Source organism: Armigeres subalbatus, chromosome 2 (genome assembly GCF_024139115.2).
Source record: "Armigeres subalbatus isolate Guangzhou_Male chromosome 2, GZ_Asu_2, whole genome shotgun sequence".
NCBI lineage: Eukaryota > Metazoa > Arthropoda > Insecta > Diptera > Culicidae > Armigeres > Armigeres subalbatus.
Genome location: NC_085140.1, coordinates 370,687,376 through 370,705,234, shown reverse-complemented (window position 1 = coordinate 370,705,234; position 17,859 = coordinate 370,687,376). Strand labels below are relative to the sequence as shown.

The 17,859-nt window shown below is 38.7% G+C and overlaps 2 protein-coding genes and 2 long non-coding RNA genes across 4 annotated transcripts; 1 reads left to right on the top strand and 3 right to left on the bottom strand.

Annotated features, from left to right (window-relative positions):
- Positions 1–6,300: 6,300 nt before the first annotated feature.
- LOC134213074 (dolichyl-phosphate beta-glucosyltransferase) lies at positions 6,301–8,288 on the bottom strand. Its single transcript, XM_062691630.1, has 3 exons — positions 7,944–8,288; positions 7,516–7,690; positions 6,301–7,457 (listed from the first exon to the last, which is right to left on the bottom strand). Exons 1-3 carry the CDS (start codon positions 8,013–8,015, stop codon positions 6,721–6,723), a joined length of 984 nt encoding a protein of 327 aa, XP_062547614.1. The 5' UTR covers positions 8,016–8,288; the 3' UTR covers positions 6,301–6,720.
- Positions 8,289–10,553: 2,265 nt separating this feature from the next.
- LOC134210112 (uncharacterized protein K02A2.6-like) lies at positions 10,554–11,075 on the bottom strand. Its single transcript, XM_062686132.1, has one exon. It carries the CDS (start codon positions 11,073–11,075, stop codon positions 10,554–10,556), a length of 522 nt encoding a protein of 173 aa, XP_062542116.1.
- Positions 11,076–13,420: 2,345 nt separating this feature from the next.
- On the top strand, positions 13,421–14,077 carry LOC134217228 (uncharacterized). Its single transcript, XR_009980955.1, has 3 exons — positions 13,421–13,677; positions 13,739–13,829; positions 13,905–14,077. It is a non-coding gene; the product is annotated as an uncharacterized LOC134217228 (long non-coding RNA).
- Positions 14,078–15,518: 1,441 nt separating this feature from the next.
- Positions 15,519–16,713, bottom strand: LOC134217227 (uncharacterized). The gene is made up of 3 exons (XR_009980954.1): positions 16,638–16,713; positions 15,916–16,275; positions 15,519–15,855 (listed from the first exon to the last, which is right to left on the bottom strand). It is a non-coding gene; the product is annotated as an uncharacterized LOC134217227 (long non-coding RNA).
- Between the last annotated feature and the right edge of the window lie 1,146 nt (positions 16,714–17,859).

Sequence of the window (17,859 nt, the reverse complement as noted above, 5' to 3'; positions counted from 1 at the left end):
TCTTCCTTTTTTTACCGTTCCATTTAAAGAAACGCTGCACTCTAATTCACGAATAAGTCCAACCCCTTCGCCACTAGCATTAACTGCATCAATGGATGGTACTTTTGCTACAGGTGAACCTAGTTGAACGTAAACATCTTCAGGAATGATGGTGATGTCTGAAGCACAGTCGAGCTGAAGTTTAATTGGTACTCCGTTGATCTCCACTGTGACATACTTCCGTCCATCCGATAGTTCTACATGATTGACAGTGAACACCCCCTGTGCTTGAACTTTTGCTTGAATCGTTTATCTGTCTGCTTTTTGATCGGCTTCTCAAAACAGGCGCAATAACCCTCTTTATGACCAATCTTCTTACATGTGTGGCATTCATGATTGACAAAGAAACAGTGCTTCGAATAGTGCATTTCTCCACATCTTCAACATGGCTATCTTGGAACGTCATTAGGTTTATCGCTGTAAGTGAATCTTGATGGATTTGTACGAGTTATGGCACATACTGCTTGCTCCGTGCTGCTATGCTTCTCTACCATTGCTGTGTCGCGTTTTAGATTGATCAGTCGCTGGCATTCATCTGCTAACCTATGTACCGTCATATCATCATCAGGCTCATTGCTTTCAATTCTGGACAGGAGAGTGGTGCGAATGTCTGCATCCCGGTGTGATTTGAGGCCGCACACGTACATAATGCGTGTTGAATTTTTCACATTTTTGATTAACGATTTCTGCGTAAGTGTAAAAATCATCACTGGAGTTCTTTGACAGCTGTAGGCACTGATACCCGTTATTTGTAATCTGATGCTACAGAACAATAATTTGTCACGAGGCTCACGCTCACGAGTCACACTCACTGGGTACACACTGCACTGTCTTTCAAGCGGAAATATTTGCCATCATGTGTGGAGTGCAATCTGCACTGCAGCAACGCATTACAGGCAAAGTAATATACTTCTGTCCAGATAGCCAAGCAGCTATTAAAGCTCTCGCCTCGGGCAACTCAAGGTCGAAGTTAGTAATCGCATGTCCAGGGTTGGGAAAAATCAAATTTTCGAAAAAATCGAGAATGATCAAACTCACCCGCGATTTTACTTTTAAATTATCAAGTGATTAAAACTCGCCAGCGATTAAGAATCGTTTGAAAATCGTATCTTGATTTGAAGCATTTACCGTTACCTTTTAAACTATTTTTCCTTACTAGCATGAAACTATAACGCCAAATAGAAGATATAACGGGACTGTTGACAATTGGCTATTATTAGTGAAGATTAATGATTGAATGAAAATTCTGTGTTTATTATCGTTTGAGTACAAAATTTGAGAAGTTGTCGCCGGCGACAACTCGCCTACTGTTTTCACGTGAAAAGTTTTCACATGAAAATTGCAATCATGATCGTCTGATAATGATTAAGCACAACACTGCGCATGTCGAACTCAAATTGAGGAATACTTCAGTTAATACTTTACACCTTATATGGGTACCTGGCCACTCTTCCATAGCTGGAAACGAATTGGCTGATGAGTTAGCTCGTAATGGATCATAACATAACTTTATTGGTCCTGAGCCTGATCAACTCTTGGGCTGTCACTCAGCACAAATGGCATTGGAGTAGTCTGGATTCATGTCATCAAACAAAATTGTACATCCGGGAGCCATCTCCGGTAGTAGCAAGTTATTTAGCTAATCTGTCTAAACAGAATTACAGTGTCTTAGTCAAGGCCTTGACAGGTCACTGCCGACTGAACTATCACATGGCAAATATTCAACGTGTTGAATCATCTGTTTGTGATAGTTGTGAATCCGATTATGGAATATTATCTCATATGTAACTGCCTAGTCTATGCACAATTGCGCTTCCAGATATTGGTAAACACTTACTTAGTGAAAATTACTTCAGAAACCTGAACCTTCAGAGTATTTTGTTGTTCATAACCCGTTGTAGCAAGGAGCTACAGTGATCGTTCGCTAATTGGGGCACGACCTCACCCCAACTAGCGAATGCCGTTCGCTAATTGGGCCGTTTTGACAAGCGTCAATGTTGTTTACTTTTTCCATTGAACAAAGGAAAATTTTACGCGCCAGAAAATATCGATCCCGCCAAACACGGAAACAAAACGTCAACGCGTTTTTGACATCACATTCTGACGTTTAGCTGCTTTTTAATTGGGTTCCGCCCCAATTAGCGAACCCCCAACTAAAAAGCGCCCCAACTAGAAAAACCCCAATTAGCGAACGTTCACTGTATAAGCTCTTGTACGCTTATGCGTTGTATGCCCTCTTCAAGGGCCCTTTTCCAAACATTCCCTTTGTTCTCCCATCCACATTCCTTCCCTTTTTGTTCACTTCCATTTCCGTCAGGTGTGTGATGAAAAAGGCTGCGAAGGCGATGGCACATATCTCCCAAATTGAGGTGAACGTGCCCCTGGAGCCGACGTTCTGGAACCTGATATAATAACACAAATTTTTGAAGCAAGGGGTTGAAAAATCCAGCTGGTAAGTACATTTGTCCCCTCCCGTGCGGTAAGACGCGCGGCTACAAAGCAAGACCATGCTGAGGGTGGCTGGGTTCGATTCCCGGTGCCGGTCTAAGCAATTTTCGGATTGAAAATTGTCTCGACTTCCCTGGGCATAAAAGTATCATCGTGTTAGCCTCATGATATACGAATGCAGAAATGGTAACTTGGCTTAGAAACCTCGCAGTTAATAACTGTGGAAGTGCTTAATGAACACTAAGCTGCGAGGCGGCTCTGTCCCAGTGTGGGGATGTAATGCCAATAAGAAGAAGAAGAAGAAGAAGTACATTTGTTTTGACTTTGAAATCGATTCAGGAGCAACCTGTATACGATTATGCCACAAAAAAAAATTAAAAAAAAACTTTGCGCAATTTCATTAAGGAAGTACAATTCAAGCTTTATCTCAAATTTCAATAATCAAGAACAACAAACCTAGGGTAACCGGCGGTAATGTTGGCCCTGGATGTAACATTGGCTCATCACGCAAATTAATCAATATTTCAGCGATAATACGTCGATTTGTAGGGAGATACTACCCACTGCTTCTTTAGAAAAGTGTATCAAACATATACTGCCGCTAACCGCAAGTCGAGCACATCTGTATATGGGCGTCCATATACAGATGTGCTCGACTTGCGGTTAGCGGCAGTATATCTGCTTCATAACTCTAGATTTATACACTTCTTAAACTATTAAAAGCAATTATCTTGCATAAAAAATCACTTTTTTAGCAGCCATGTTTCATTGACTTATGCAGGCTGGCTGTGCTAGAGTTTTTCTTTTGCCCAATAAAAGAGTTTTCTGAATGAACATACCTGCTTTCGCATATCAGATGAATGGATAACAACCACACTATGTCAGCTATCATTTTTATTTCACAATTTCTATTAGTATAGCGACATAATTAACCAAAACTTTTTTGGACAATACTGGGGGCACCCGTAGCCAAATGGTGGCATGCGCTTTCGATTTGTAGCACAACGTTAGTATAGGTGAAACTCTAAAATCAAAACATTCTCACCAATAACCCGTACTGGAGAAAATAACCGAAAGCTGCAGATAGAATTTTTGTAAAAACAGGTTAATCCACTCAGCGGTTAAGTTTCATTCGCAAATTACATAACGCAAAACTCAACCCACACCAAGCCTCTAGTAATGCTTCATGTATGGTAGGGTTCTGAAATTTATAAAGTCCTTAACGTTCAGACAAGTACCCCCCCCCCCCTCCACAACCTAAAACATCATGTAGTTTGTAAATGGGCCCTCATGATGCTTTTCTCGTATCATGATATATTCGCTTCAATTCGCAGAACATACCAAAAATAATTGCCTACCTTACGGCTTTCAACACTATTCAAGCAAAAGCGATTCAAGCATCAACCTTTCGTGGTTCGATACCCCATTTTCTTCATAATTTCGCAAATAAATAATTCAATTAGTGTAATATTTATTTTTATCATCTTTCGCACGAATCCTACAAACATTTTCTCATTTAATAATGGAAAGATACAATGGATCGTATGTTTCATTAGATAAACTTTCAACGTCATTTCATGTGAATAATTTCAAGTCAAATTACGTGACAAATACCTTCATCATAATTTAGATTTATTATTGCTAGCAAAAAGTATTTTGATCTGTAAAATGTTACCGAAAAAGTATTCTTTTCAACTCGGGAAGTTGAAACACGTGAGAGTTTTGAGAGGATTCACAACAGCTGATCGATATAGAGAGGAGTGGAATCAAACGCACGTACCAATCATAAAACTTCAATGCAGGCAGAGTTAAAAACAAGCATCCAATAATTGTATTTATGAATAATTGTGTAATAATATTAGGTAGTTGGCACAGTTATAACTGTTTATGCACAATACAAAGCAAGGAATTGTCTAGAATAAGTTTTACAATTGGCATTCTTCAGTAGTGCGTTATGCATCATCCCCAACTAAACCATTGTTTACGTTTTGGAAACAAGTTTCTTTGAGAGTATCGCGAGAGCGAGAGCAACACAACTGCCATGGTTTCAACAGGTCATTGCGCGCGGCAAACCTAACCTCACTATTTTGACAGGTACTGGTCCTGTTGTTTACGTTTCGGACTTAGATTTTTTTTATCCAAATTAAATCTGCATATTGCACGTTGTTGAAGACATTCTGTACATTCCGCATTCAAATATTGGTAATTATCGATAAGTTTAGGTAATTATCGATCAGAAAATCCAAAGAATCATAGAAGAATCTCAAAATTAAAATAAAGTCGTCTGTAAACAACAGGACCAGTACAGGATGGCGGACGGTACGTGGAGGAGGCGAATGAACCACGAATTGCATCAGCTGTTGGGAGAACCATCCATCGTTCACACCGCGAAAATCGGACGACTGCGATGGGCCGGGCACGTAGCCAGAATGTCGGACAGTAACCCGGTGAAAATGGTTCTCGACAACGATCCGACGGGCACAAGAAGGCGAGGTGCGCAGCGGGCAAGGTGGATCGATCAGGTGGAAGATGACTTGCGGACCCTCCGTAGACTGCGTGGTTGGCGACGTGTAGCCATGGACCGAGCCGAATGGAGAAGACTCTTATATACCGCACAGGCCACTTCGGCCTTAGTCTGATTAAATAATAATAATAATAATATAACAGTATTTTCGTTAGCATGTCCTTGGTAAGCGCGCTATTGGGGGAATCTGAAACCCACTCTCACAATCAATGTGGTAGTATTTTACATGCAACCAATTAGAATTCATGCTCAATAAGATGATTTGCTTTTCTCTATTTGTTTGCATGCTGCCTTTGTTCAACGCAAGCAAAATGACTGGTACTATAAACAGCAACCCATCTTTATCTCTCGTATGTTCGAAATCAACAATCACTCGTCCCAAGTGGGCTGAAAAATTATCCACCTGATTGGGACAAGGATGCCGACCTTTTGTCCATTTCTCTCGAGACTTTCGCTGGTTAAAATGATATATTGCGGACATTCATTGTCGTTTTTTGCTATTTGGCGTCAAAACCAAATGTAAGCAAGCTGGCTATTGAAATAATTCTGGTTGGAAATGCAATATATGAGGATTTATAACGATAATGTGCTCAACCGTAGCATAATGGGCCAAGGTTTGAGCCGTTACCCCTATACGTTCTACATGTGGTCGGTGTCCTGCTAAATCGCACCAATTGGTTAAGCGCCATTGAAAAAACCATCCCTTTTTTTTTGTCCAATTTTTCGTGCTGCAGTTTTGATTAATTACAAATCGTTTCGCATACTCCTCAGCCCCGCAGCTCAGAATTCCAAGTTTCAGACATAGTAATTAATTTCCACACCGGGTGGCTTAATACCCGGCATATAGGCAATTAACTTTGAATGTGATGAACCTACAAAAGCCGAATATTTTCCAGCATCCTGACATAAATAATGAACATTTAAATAATAAATTTTATTGTATAATGTTTATACAATGCTACATTTTGAAATTATTTGGAACTTTTAGTGGAATGTCTTCACTTGTCATAAGACGATTTCGTATTATCCCATCTAATTATATCACTTGATTGTAAATTTGACAGATACGTATTTCGACCTCAATAATAAGGCCGTATTCAGTGTCTCGTACTTGACTCGACTTAAAGAAAATGATCGCAGTTCATATTATGTGTACTAGGCGTAGGAATACTATCTAGGTAAGTATATTATTACAGTGCTTACTTCTACTCACTTCTGACGCTTGCTACATTTTTATCAGGTTTAAATATTTTTCAAAAATGAATTTTCTTTCGAAAAATTAAGTCATATTTTTCAGTTTAAACACTGTTCTGTACTTCAATATTCACTTACAACACTTATTCTTGTTATTTTAATAATTAGAATATATGTCCAATAATGTAGTTCTTTTATCATAAGCATCATCTCCAATAGGAATACCATGATGTGCGCTAATTCTATCCAACGGAAAACAGCGCAAATGGTGTAAACGAAGTGAGCACTGTTGCTCGACGATAGGGATAAATGCACTTTATGATAAAAACAATCCTAATTGCAACACGATTTTTATCTTGATTTCACCAATAAAATAAAAATCGTGCGGGATAAATTTGTTGGGAGTTTTTTTTTCGATGCAAGTTTCATATATTAAAAAAGATAAATGCAATTTTAAGTAAAACCACTCGCAGCATTCATCGGTCTAAAGCCAATCGGGAATAAAATGAGATCATTCAGTTTACGTGTTCTTTCCGCAGCTGCCACGCTCCGATCGCATAGCGGAACCAGATAAAAATCAAATCCCGCCCCATCTGTAGCCACGACCAGAACGGTGTTAACTTCGACCCCTCGATCTCGGTCCAGCGAACCGCAATCTCGTCAATCGGAATGTTGTACGTTTGTGCAATGAAGAGAAGCTCCACGTCGAATGCCCACCGCTCGACATGCATCACGGAGAATACCTTCCGTGCGGATGACCTGGTCAGCAGCTTGAAGCCACACTGCGTGTCGCGAATTCGTTTGACGGCGAATGCCCATACCAGAAAGTGAAACCCATGCATTAGTATCGTCCGGAAGAGGGTTCGTTGAGCGGTAGCCTCCTGCTCCAAATGAGCGCGGGAACCGATGGCGATGGCATCTTTGGTGTGGTCGTTCCCGCACAGTTCCACCATACTCTGCTCAAGTTTGGCGTAATCGGGAAACTTTGTCGCCCCGTCCGCATCGGCAAACAGAAGAAATCGACCCCGAGCACTGAGCATCCCCATTCGAACAGCTCCACCTTTGCCACGGTTCTGTACCAGAGCCATCACCCGAACCTTATCAGATCCATACTTTGCGGAATATTTTTGTGCAACTTCGACGGTTTTGTCTCGGCTGCCATCGCTGACAACAATCACCTCGTAGGAAAATGATTTCTTCGATTTGGTTTTTGATTCAAGATATTCAAGGCATTCGTCCAGCATCACCGGTACTGAAAGTGGGAAAGAATTAATGACCATTGTTACAATAAGTTGAAAGGTTCAACCAACGTCGTTTTTCTTCATCGAACGCAGGGACAATCACGCTAAGTTCTAAGGTTGGTTGATCTTCAAGCGAAGGGAAGCGTTTCTTTTCATCCGTGACTGAGTCTAAGAAATGCTCCTCCTCTTTGTGACGGACAATGTGCGGAAAAGGTGTGGTTGTTACCTTTAGGATGATTCCTACCTATCAAAATAAAGTAATATTATTAACAATAGTTTCAATAGTAGTATTTTATGCATGTTTCATTTAAATATGATTCGAAAACAAAAATGATTAATAGCTTCAAAGGGTTCAAAAGTTTTGCATAAAAAATGCACGCTGGTTAGCACCAACCACAATATTGTGCAATTATTTTCGATACATGGCAAACATTTTACTTCATTAATAATTCGGGTATTTTGAACTTTTACGAAGGCAAAAACTGTTACATACTTACCACAATCAATAGGAAAAATATGAAGCCGGAGCCGAATAATAGTGCCAGCTGGACATACTCCGTAACCGACATCGTGTTTGTGGATTCGCTGGTTAGCAGAATCCGCACCACCGTCGTGGCAATTGAAACTTTTCTCAGATTGTTAACAAACTTTTGTTCTAAGTACCTAATAGTGTTTTCGGTAATTCAAAAGTTTTTAGTAATGATAAATTTGTATTTTTGTCCAGTTTCACTAGCTTTAAACACGTATTCAATCTGGATATTGTGTTCCGGGTACACAAACAGATTAGAAGTTAAAATGAAAACATGGGAACGTCTGCCCGGACACATCGACAGTTGAGAGAACGGCAGATGCCAAAAACAAAAAGAGACAGAGCTAATGAGCCTTTTCAGACTCGGCGAGTTTTATGCAAGGTGGCCAAACCTACCGATTTTTGAATCACCGATTCACACACTCAAACTACACTCAGAATTTAAAATAAACGCAAATAGTTTAAATTTTGATCTTTTTAGGCAAAAGATATTTTAGTTACTAGATAAAGATTGTCGCTTCGGTTCCCTTTGTTCTGCTGTCCGAAACATGTGTGGTACATACCTGTCAAATCGTATGGATTTTCCTTCTTTGACATTTAGCTCCCCTATCCTCGCCAGCAAAAGATGTTTCGGACAGCGACGACAGCGACAATCTTTATCTAGTAACTAAAATATCTTTTTTTAGGCTTTTGGTCCGATTCGTGCACTGGTAGAAAAAACATTTTGATTTTCATAATACTAAAGACACACTGGTGGTACAAGTACCACGGTTATATACCCTAGTACATATTGTACCATGGTTTTCCACGTTGTACCAGCATGGTACAAGGTGACACACTAGTGGTACAACTTGTACCATGGTACGAATACCACCAGTGTGTCATTAGTATAAGTCTTGCCTTATGAAACCATATGAATTCATTATATTTTCATTTCATAAGGTGCCAATGGGAATCATAAGTTTGCCTTATGAAATTCATACTTTGTGTAAACTTTTCATAAGGTATTCTTATGAACAAACCCTGTTCATTACAGCGTTCATCCTGACCATCTTGACAGCTAGCAAAAAATGGCTCACTTCTGGTTGCATTTTTTCCACGCCATCAATGTGAGTTTATTTCGACTGAAATATTGCGCTTTTTGCACTTCATAAGAGTTTTGCGAGATTTTTTCTCACAGTCATCTTTTTCTCACACTCAATACACTCATAAAAGTTTGATTTTCCGTGTATAATATTTGTGTGTGAGTGCTCAATCTGAAAACAAATAGACGTCAAATCATGGCGGGAATCGATTTAGTGTACACGCTTACATGTGACTAACGAGTAATGGGTTATAATTGGGTAAATTTCAGTAACGAAAATCGATCAACCCGAAATGAGAGTGAGTGTGAGAAAAAGAAGCGGCCAAATCACAATCTACACATAACTCTTCAAATTGGTGAAATCGACAATAATTACGAATTCTAAATTATTTCCTTCTAATATCTATTTCAGCAACATTACAACAACTGGAATGTTAGAAGGATGACTGAAAATCTGAAAACAACTGCCTGTGCATGAATTCGGTAATTCAATCGATTCGACCAAGGCACTCCGAAGACCTCCGAAAGCGGAAACAACTCAACAAGTCCTTTAGTTTTGCCTCCATCAACAATGTACGGTGTCCTCTACTGTGCACAATTTGTACAAGGTTTGAAGACTTCCAGGTCCAGCTTCTCGTCCATACAGTGTAATGATCCTATGCCTGTGAATCAACATTATCCGGTTTCCTCCGGCTTCGATATACGGTCACTGACATCAGTAACGGCCACCAGCATTAGTAGCCAAACGGACAAATGATGCCGGAAAGCGATAGATTTCGATGAAAACCATCAAGGTAATATTCGACTACAAGGTGTATATTTGCGTATAGATAGTGTGGTAACTAGCACGCAAGAGTATGGACTAACACGCAAGGTGAACTACACACGACGACGAACCGAGTATGACTGACTGCAACGACTCTCAAGAGATCAGGGTGAACCTCTTGGATCCACACCAATACATACGTAACAGTTGTTCATACCATAGTACCACATCCCCTTTTCTTTCGAATAATGGAGTTATTATTATTCCTTTTTCATGTTGTATTTTCAACTATTTAAACTTATGAGGAAATATAGCATTATGGACTGTACATTACCTTAGGCTTGTGTGTTCGCGTTGACCGTCTAGGTTGCCTTTGTGGTAGTGGCAAATCTCCCGACTCTGGAGCATCAGGATCCACAGCGATCTCCAGCGATTCTCCATCAACCGGTGATTGTTCAGACATTGCTGGTATAGAGTAACCACTACGATCTCTGTTACCTGTGCTATCCTCAACGAGTACAGGGTCAGAAATGGGTTTGAGGTGAGACGAGTTACGATCGTACGTTTTTCCTGTTTCCTGAGATTGAACGGTGACGTTCGATCCTTGTCTGTCAACAACTGTAAATTTCTCCTTGTAGAAATTAGTGGACAGTTTGTTCGTCGGGCAGAGATTCCTCATGAGGACTGTATCGCCAGGTAAAATAGAACTTGGTTTTGCTCTACGCTTCTCATCCTCCCACTGTTTTGCATGACATTTTTCTCGTGATCCTGATTTCGGAAATCGGTACTGGGGGCATGGTTTCGATGTCGTCGACACAAGGGAGTTTTGTGCGCAACTTCCGGTTTTGTAAAAGCTCACTAGGCGCCTTGCCAGTAATTGTATGCGGAGTATTATTGTAGAGATCCAGGTAGTTGTCAAGTTCAGCCTTCCAATTGTCATACAGAGCGTTAGCTATTTTCATTCTTTTCAATAATGATCTATTTTGGCGTTCGACCTCGCCATTTGCTTGTGGCCAGTATGGAGACGTGTGATTTAGGTAAATGCCATTTGTTTTACAATACTCTTCCAATTCACTAGATACGAACTGTTTAGCATTGTCCAAAGTGATCGTTCTTGGTGGCCCCCAGATACGAAAAATTCGTTTCAATCTTTTGATTGTCTCCTGAGCGGTAATCTTATTCATCACTTCTAACTCCATATAGCGACTGTAGTAGTCGATAACCACTAGAATATACTCAGCGGATGGCATTGGTCCAAGGAAATCTATCGCTATATCGATCCATGGGCGATCAGGTAGCTACTCCATCTGGTGAAAGCATGTGCCCTAAGAATGATATCTCTGTTTGTTTGAACTTACATTTATGAATATTCAGTAGAATACCATAGCGGTTCAGAACACTCAGTGTATGTTTTACTGCTTTATCGTGTTCTTCCTCAGTAGATCCAAATATCATGATGTCGTCGATAAACACTACAGTGTTTTCACACTCTGCGAGAAGGCTCTCCATCAAGTTTTGGAACAGCTCCGGAGCGCAATTCACACCAAAGAGTAGTCTTTTATAGCGAAACAGTCCCCAATTCGTAATAAATGTAGTAATGTCGCGACAGTCTTCCGAAAGCTCCACCTGATGGAATGCCTGTTTTATATCCAACGATGTAAACAGCTTGGCGTTTCGAAATCTAGGGAGCATATCGTCGAATACTGGCAGTGGATGATTGAGTCTCTTAATGGCCTGGTTCGCTCTACGCATATCTATACAAAGGCGCAATTCGCCATTGTCCTTAAAATCGGTACCAACGGGGAGACCCATGATGTTGGTTTAGTGACTTTTTCAATAATGTCAAGCTGCAATAGTTCATTCAGTTTAGCTTCAACTTGCTTTAAAAGCGGTATGGGGCAGCGGCGAAGAGGTTGAATGACGGGCGAAACTGATCTATCTATGGGTAAACTCAGCGATATTCCTTTCATTTTTGGAAATGACCCTTTAATCAAATCCACTCTGCGAACCAATGTATTTCTCGAACTAGGTAAGCCAATTTGCAGCACCCCAACTTGTTGTGCAGTTATTTTTCCAAGTAGCGGTTGCTGTCCTCTCTCGATAACGTAAAAAGAAGTAGTAGTTTTCAGCAATTTTCCCCCGTCATTAATCTCTAGATCAGCGTCGAACACTGTAACTAGCTTTAACGGAACTCGACCATAAGCCAAAAACCGCTTGCTGTTATCGAACCTTTGATTTCGTATTTTTACATCTTGTAACTTCATAATCTCCCATGTTGTGTCATCGATTAAATTATGCTTCGATCCTGAATCGATGAGCATAGTAATGTCTACGCCCCCAATGCAACATGTAATCAATTCATCGGTCTCTCCCACATTATACACTGGAAGGTCTTCGCTTTCTGGTTCACTATTGTGTTCATCAATTTTGTAAACCGGTCGAGAGGAATGACGGAGAAACTTTGATTGACGTGAAGGGCCTTGGTTGCTTATGATTCCTTTCCGTTTTCGATCAGCTACTTCCTAATTGATGTTTACAAAGAAAACAAAACATGGTTTGCTAATTTTACATACACAGAGAAAAAAAAAGTTGGGATTCTAACATTTTTCTAATTTCATTTTAAAAGTAAGGGAAATTTGGTATTTTTAAGAGCTAAAACTTTCCACTCAAATGTTAAATTGATAGATTTGAAAGTTTTTCTTTCAATATTGAATTTTGATTCTGACAGTGAAACTCTTAGATCAAAATTAAAAAAATAGTTAAACAAGCTTCGAAATTTCACTTTTCTGACCGCACTGACAGGCAGAAACAATTTACTGGCAGCCCACGACCATGTCAGTTCAGTTGCAGTTGAAGAAAAAATGAAGCATGTGCTAGCGGCAAGAAACGTTTTCTTTTCACTTGATCAGGTATTTACTTAGACAATTTGTTTAAAAGGCAAGTAATTTAATAAAACGTGTTATGTAATTTTCAGTACTGCACTCCGTCATGCCTCAGTTTATATTCCCGACATCCCAAATGGCTTCCCGGTGGAAGTGAAGATGCCCAATAAGACACAGAACAGCATAATCGAACGCAACTCAGCATCACAAATACGATCCCCATAAAGATGATGTTTTCATCGACGAATACGGTTTCTATGGAATCGGCGAAGGTGGCAGCAAACTTGGCTATGGTCGAGGGAAAGATCGTAGTCCTAGTGGAAAAGTAGATCGATAATCCACATGAAGTAACAGCAACGGAACGATGTCAACGATGCTTTCGGAGGGGTATCGGTCGTTAAATGAGTGGCATGAAAGTAATAGACGAAGTCCCATCCCGCATAATTAAAAACGATTTACAGTACTCTTGTTACTGTTCATCTTCATTAAGGAATACTGTTACTAATTGTATAATAGTAGCTTTACAATGTAACTATATGTTGAAGTAGAATAAATACTATACATCATGTTTAATCTACAATACCATATGCAATAATCTCATAATTCATTGTTTATTTATACTACTTTATCTTCCATCCTTTCGATGAAAAACGATAATATACTGTGAAAGACTTATAACTGATAATATCAACAATATTAAATATTGCTGTGAAATAATTATGTATCATCTAAATTTAGCTTTGTTTCCTTGCTTTTCCGCACATATATTAGAAATAATATCCTCCAATGATACAAACGCGATAAACGTTATGATGAGTGGAGTGTTCAGATTTTTATATCCCGCAGAATCATTTTTCCGTGTTTTTGCCTTTGTTTTTGTTGTGAAAAAAAAACTGGTTGACTAGAACCAGATTGATTTTGAATCATTGTTTCTCCAGTTTTAAATAATTTCTCGTGCTGAAAAACAGGGGTAAGTAATGAAAATTGCATATTGTGTTCAAATACTGTTGCATAATAAAATGTTTCAACAGTTCTCAACAGCTATTGCGGAAGAAAATGGAAGCAAATACCTTTTGGAGAACCGACCAAGGAACCGACTCAATTTTTCTTGGACATGATTTGGTAAGTATTTTTACATTTATTAGATATGCTCTTCATATTTAATATCCAGTGGTTGCTCTTCTGTGTATTCTGCAGGTCAGTATCGTATTCTCCTCCGATGCGGCTTCCCGGGCCCGGATGCTCGAGAAAAACCATAAACGATGCAGAACTCGCTGATATAAATGTTAAATTATACGTAAAATTAACATAATTTTTCACGGAAAACATGAATTTAATGTGGAAATATACAATGTGAGTGTAAAATACAAGTGTTTTCATTTAATATGTGGAGTAATTTACAAATGTTTCCTTCTGATGAAAGATAAGGGATACGGTGCGTCATTTTTTCATATATCATTCTATGGTTAACAAATAACAACCCCTACTGTTCTTATTTGAAACACGGATTATAAATGGACCATACCACATGATGTATCACGAAAATAATGTACTGAAAAATATCCTTTTTTATACAGTAATTATACTTAACCGCCTATTACTCATATGGTCGATTTACCAATAACAACAAACCATACGGTAAATACCATTTATGGAGAGGTGGGTGTATCTTAAATATGTACAATAAACAGAATAGTAGAGTCAAAGTTTGTTATAATCATGAATTATTTGAGAAATAATCCACTTACGGTTCAGGATTATGCGGGATGTAAATAAATCTAAATTAGGAAAATGAAAATAAAATATAGAATTTCACACACATAACCTTGTACAAAATAATTTCATTTGATTATTTTACAATTTTATTCACAAAATTTAGGCTTAAAATGAATTTTCCCATCTTGTTGTTTTGAGAGCATAACTTGTTGAAATGAATAGATAGCAACACATTTTAATTTGAGAGGAAATTTTTTATTTTTAAATAATAGTTGGGGTTTGTCACAGTAACATTTTTTGCATTGGTAAATTTAACAATCCTATACTTTCTACTGAAAATCACTAACTCATTTTCTTAATTTTACCAACGATTCTTTTAATTTTACCAACGATTTTTTTTTGTGTGTAAAAGCTCTATTTTTTGACACCGGTGCACTCACACAACCAATCGACATCAGTTGTCAAAAAATCAGGAGTACAGTGATCGTTCGCTAATTGGGGCACGACCTCACCCCAACTAGCGAATGTCGTTCGCTAATTGGGGCGTTTTGACAAGCGTCAATGTTGTTTACTTTTTGCATTGAACAAAGGAAAATTTTACGCGCCAGAAAATATCGATCCCGCCAAACACGGAAGCAAAACGTCAACGCGTTTTTGACATCACATTCTGACGTTTAGCTGCTTTTTAATTGGGTTTCGCCCCTATTAGCGAACCCCCAACTAAAAAGCGCCCCAACTAGAAAAAACCCAATTAGCGAGCGTTCACTGTACCAACTTGGCGACTATTACCTTGTCGCCGAGTCTGGCGCTGAGTGCTCGGCGCGGAAGCCCAAAGGTGGGAATAAAATTTTGGGGCTCATGCGCAATATTTGATAGTATCCAGTTTTCCGCGAGCGGTAATGGCCGCCAGCTTGCCTGCGGGTTACACTGTGCCACCAAAGTACTCTTTAATGGGTAAAAAAGTACCCATTATGAAGTTAAATAGTTCAACTCATTAAAAGAGTAAACAGCGTTTACTCATTAATGAGTAATAGGCCTGTACGTCAGATTCAGGAGTAATTTTTACTCATTATGCGAAAAATTGAATCCCCAAAAATGAGTATTTTTTACTCTTGATGGCAATACAAAAAAATATAATAATTAATTTACTAAAATATTAAAACAAGCAACGCATTTATATGGGGCTTATGGAATAGTTGTTCTTTATTTATAATTTATCAATAGTGAAAATACAGAGTCGACGGACTTTTTTGCTGCTTTGCCGAATCACGTACCAGATTGCATTTAGTTCTCGTCGTAGATAAATCCACCGAATCCACCACTGGATCTATCAGAATGGAAGTACTTCCAGCAGCAGCCTCAGAATTCAATCCTGCAATCGATGGCTTTTCATACAATAGTGGTCAGCGCACGATCCGATGTTATTTTAGTGCTACGGTAAAAAAAAAACAGTTAGACTAGAAAAGCATTTATTTGGAAGTATCCAATTTACCTTTTACAATTCCTCCTCCTAAATTTGAATTACCGGAAGCTGCCGACGGAGGGAATCAGCACCGCGCTAGACCGCCTGATTCGGTTCCATTTGGTGGACGACGGGCATGATGTATGCAGCATAATGTTGACCTGAGGATGGAGTATTTCAATAGCGCTATGTTGCGCAAGTTGGTTTTCCGCGACAATCGAACTTTTGTTTGTTTCCCTTGGGACATACTGGCTACGTAGTCCACCCCAATCCGTGACTTCTTCTGCGGAGAGTGTACATCAAAGGAAATCAGCATCTCCAGAATAATCCCGAGTCCGACGACTGATACTTCGACTTTTCGTTTCGGGAACGAGACAAGGCGTTTGTGAACTAAAAAAGAATCAATTAATTTTTCGATCATTTTAAATATATTAATATAAGAAAATTATTTTGAGCTTTTTAGTGGATATCACCTGTCATAAGACGAGTTTGAACAATCCCATTGAATTCCACCACTTAATTGTATCTTGACAGATACGTATTTCGACCTCAACAGTAAGGCCGTCTTCAGTGTCTTGTACTTGACTCGACTTCGAGTCGAGTCAAGTACAAGACACTGAAGACGGCCTTACTGTTGAGGTCGAAATACGTATCTGTCAGGATACAATTAAGTGGTGGAATTCAATGGGATTGTTCAAACTCGTCTTATGACAGGTATATTAATATATTAATAGTAAAAACAAAACTCTTACCATTCCTCCGCCAAGAGCTTCTAAATCGTTTGTTTATTTGTAATTTAACTTGTTTTTCACCCACTAATGGGTAAAAACAGGCAACATGAAAATGGGCACAAAATGCTCATTATTTTGAAAAATAAATTACCCATTATTTTGACAGCTCCCTATTGTCGGGATTTCTTTCAAATTTTAACACAGATATCAGCACTAGGGAATTGGATTGAAACATTCACTTCTATTGGCTACTTTCATTTTTTTCTTTTACATACCACACATCCATCCGCAACTACGTTCGTCACAAAACTGAATGCGTTGCTTCCAACGCTGAATGAAGAGCACAAGAGGATAATTTTCTCCACTCTTCTCTCAATTATCTTTTGCTCTCCCGACGGGTTTCTACAACTCGTTTAGCTTTTTCCACTGACACCCTAATAATTTATCAAATATATTTGAAATGTGCAACCATATAAAATGTTTTAATGTTATATTCTATTAGTGTCAGGAATGAATTTATCATATTTTTTTTGCTATTCTATTTCCTACATCCTTCTTCTCCTCTACTCTTGACGTTTCAAAAAAAATCACATGGCAGTAACAGTTTATTGGATACGAAGATAGATTTAATATATTCGCCATATTGAATTGGATATTTCTGAAAAGAGAAGAATCATTAGCATCATGTATAATAAAATTTATTTGAAACGAGACTTACCAATTACACCATACATGCATCAAGCTTCAAAGCATTTAAGACAATGCTAAATATACGAACAAACAAATCGCTGATTTTTTTAATGTACTAAAGGATACTAAATTTATATTACAAACCAGCATAAAAATATCAATATCAAAGTAAAAAGGTTGTGACACAGCAAGAGCTGACGATTGATGAGACACTCATTGAATGCTGATCTTGTATTATGCTGTCATTGGTAACATTTCACAGGCTCAAGGGTATGAATCTTGTATCAAAACATGAAAAATTCCAACCATATTCTCATTTTATCTTACACATTCGAATTCTGCACACAATGTAACATTTGATCTTGCCATGTAATCACGGAGAGAACTTACAAATCGAAGAATAAATTTGCTTCCATAGAAATCACCCAGCGTACTAACCGAGGCTCTTGTTGAACGATTCAAATACAGCAGTTCTATTAAATCAGGAAAATGCCAATAATTTCCAAAGTTCGTCCCAGTTTACACTTTCTAACTCAACACAACTCAAAAGCAG

What these genes read in the sequence shown, in the direction of transcription:
- LOC134213074 (XM_062691630.1), bottom strand. Translation starts at nt 8,015, where the DNA reads ATGTCGGTTACGGAGTATGTCCAGCTGGCACTATTATTCGGCTCCGGC. An exon ending in TATTTTTCCTATTGATTGTG is followed by an intron (nt 7,691 to 7,943) that starts GTAAGTATGTAA and finishes TTATTTTGATAG; the next exon opens with GTAGGAATCATCCTAAAGGT. An exon ending in GTTCGATGAAGAAAAACGAC is followed by an intron (nt 7,458 to 7,515) that starts GTTGGTTGAACC and finishes TCCCACTTTCAG; the next exon opens with TACCGGTGATGCTGGACGAA.
- LOC134210112 (XM_062686132.1), bottom strand. Translation starts at nt 11,075, where the DNA reads ATGCCATCCGCTGAGTATATTCTAGTGGTTATCGACTACTACAGTCGC.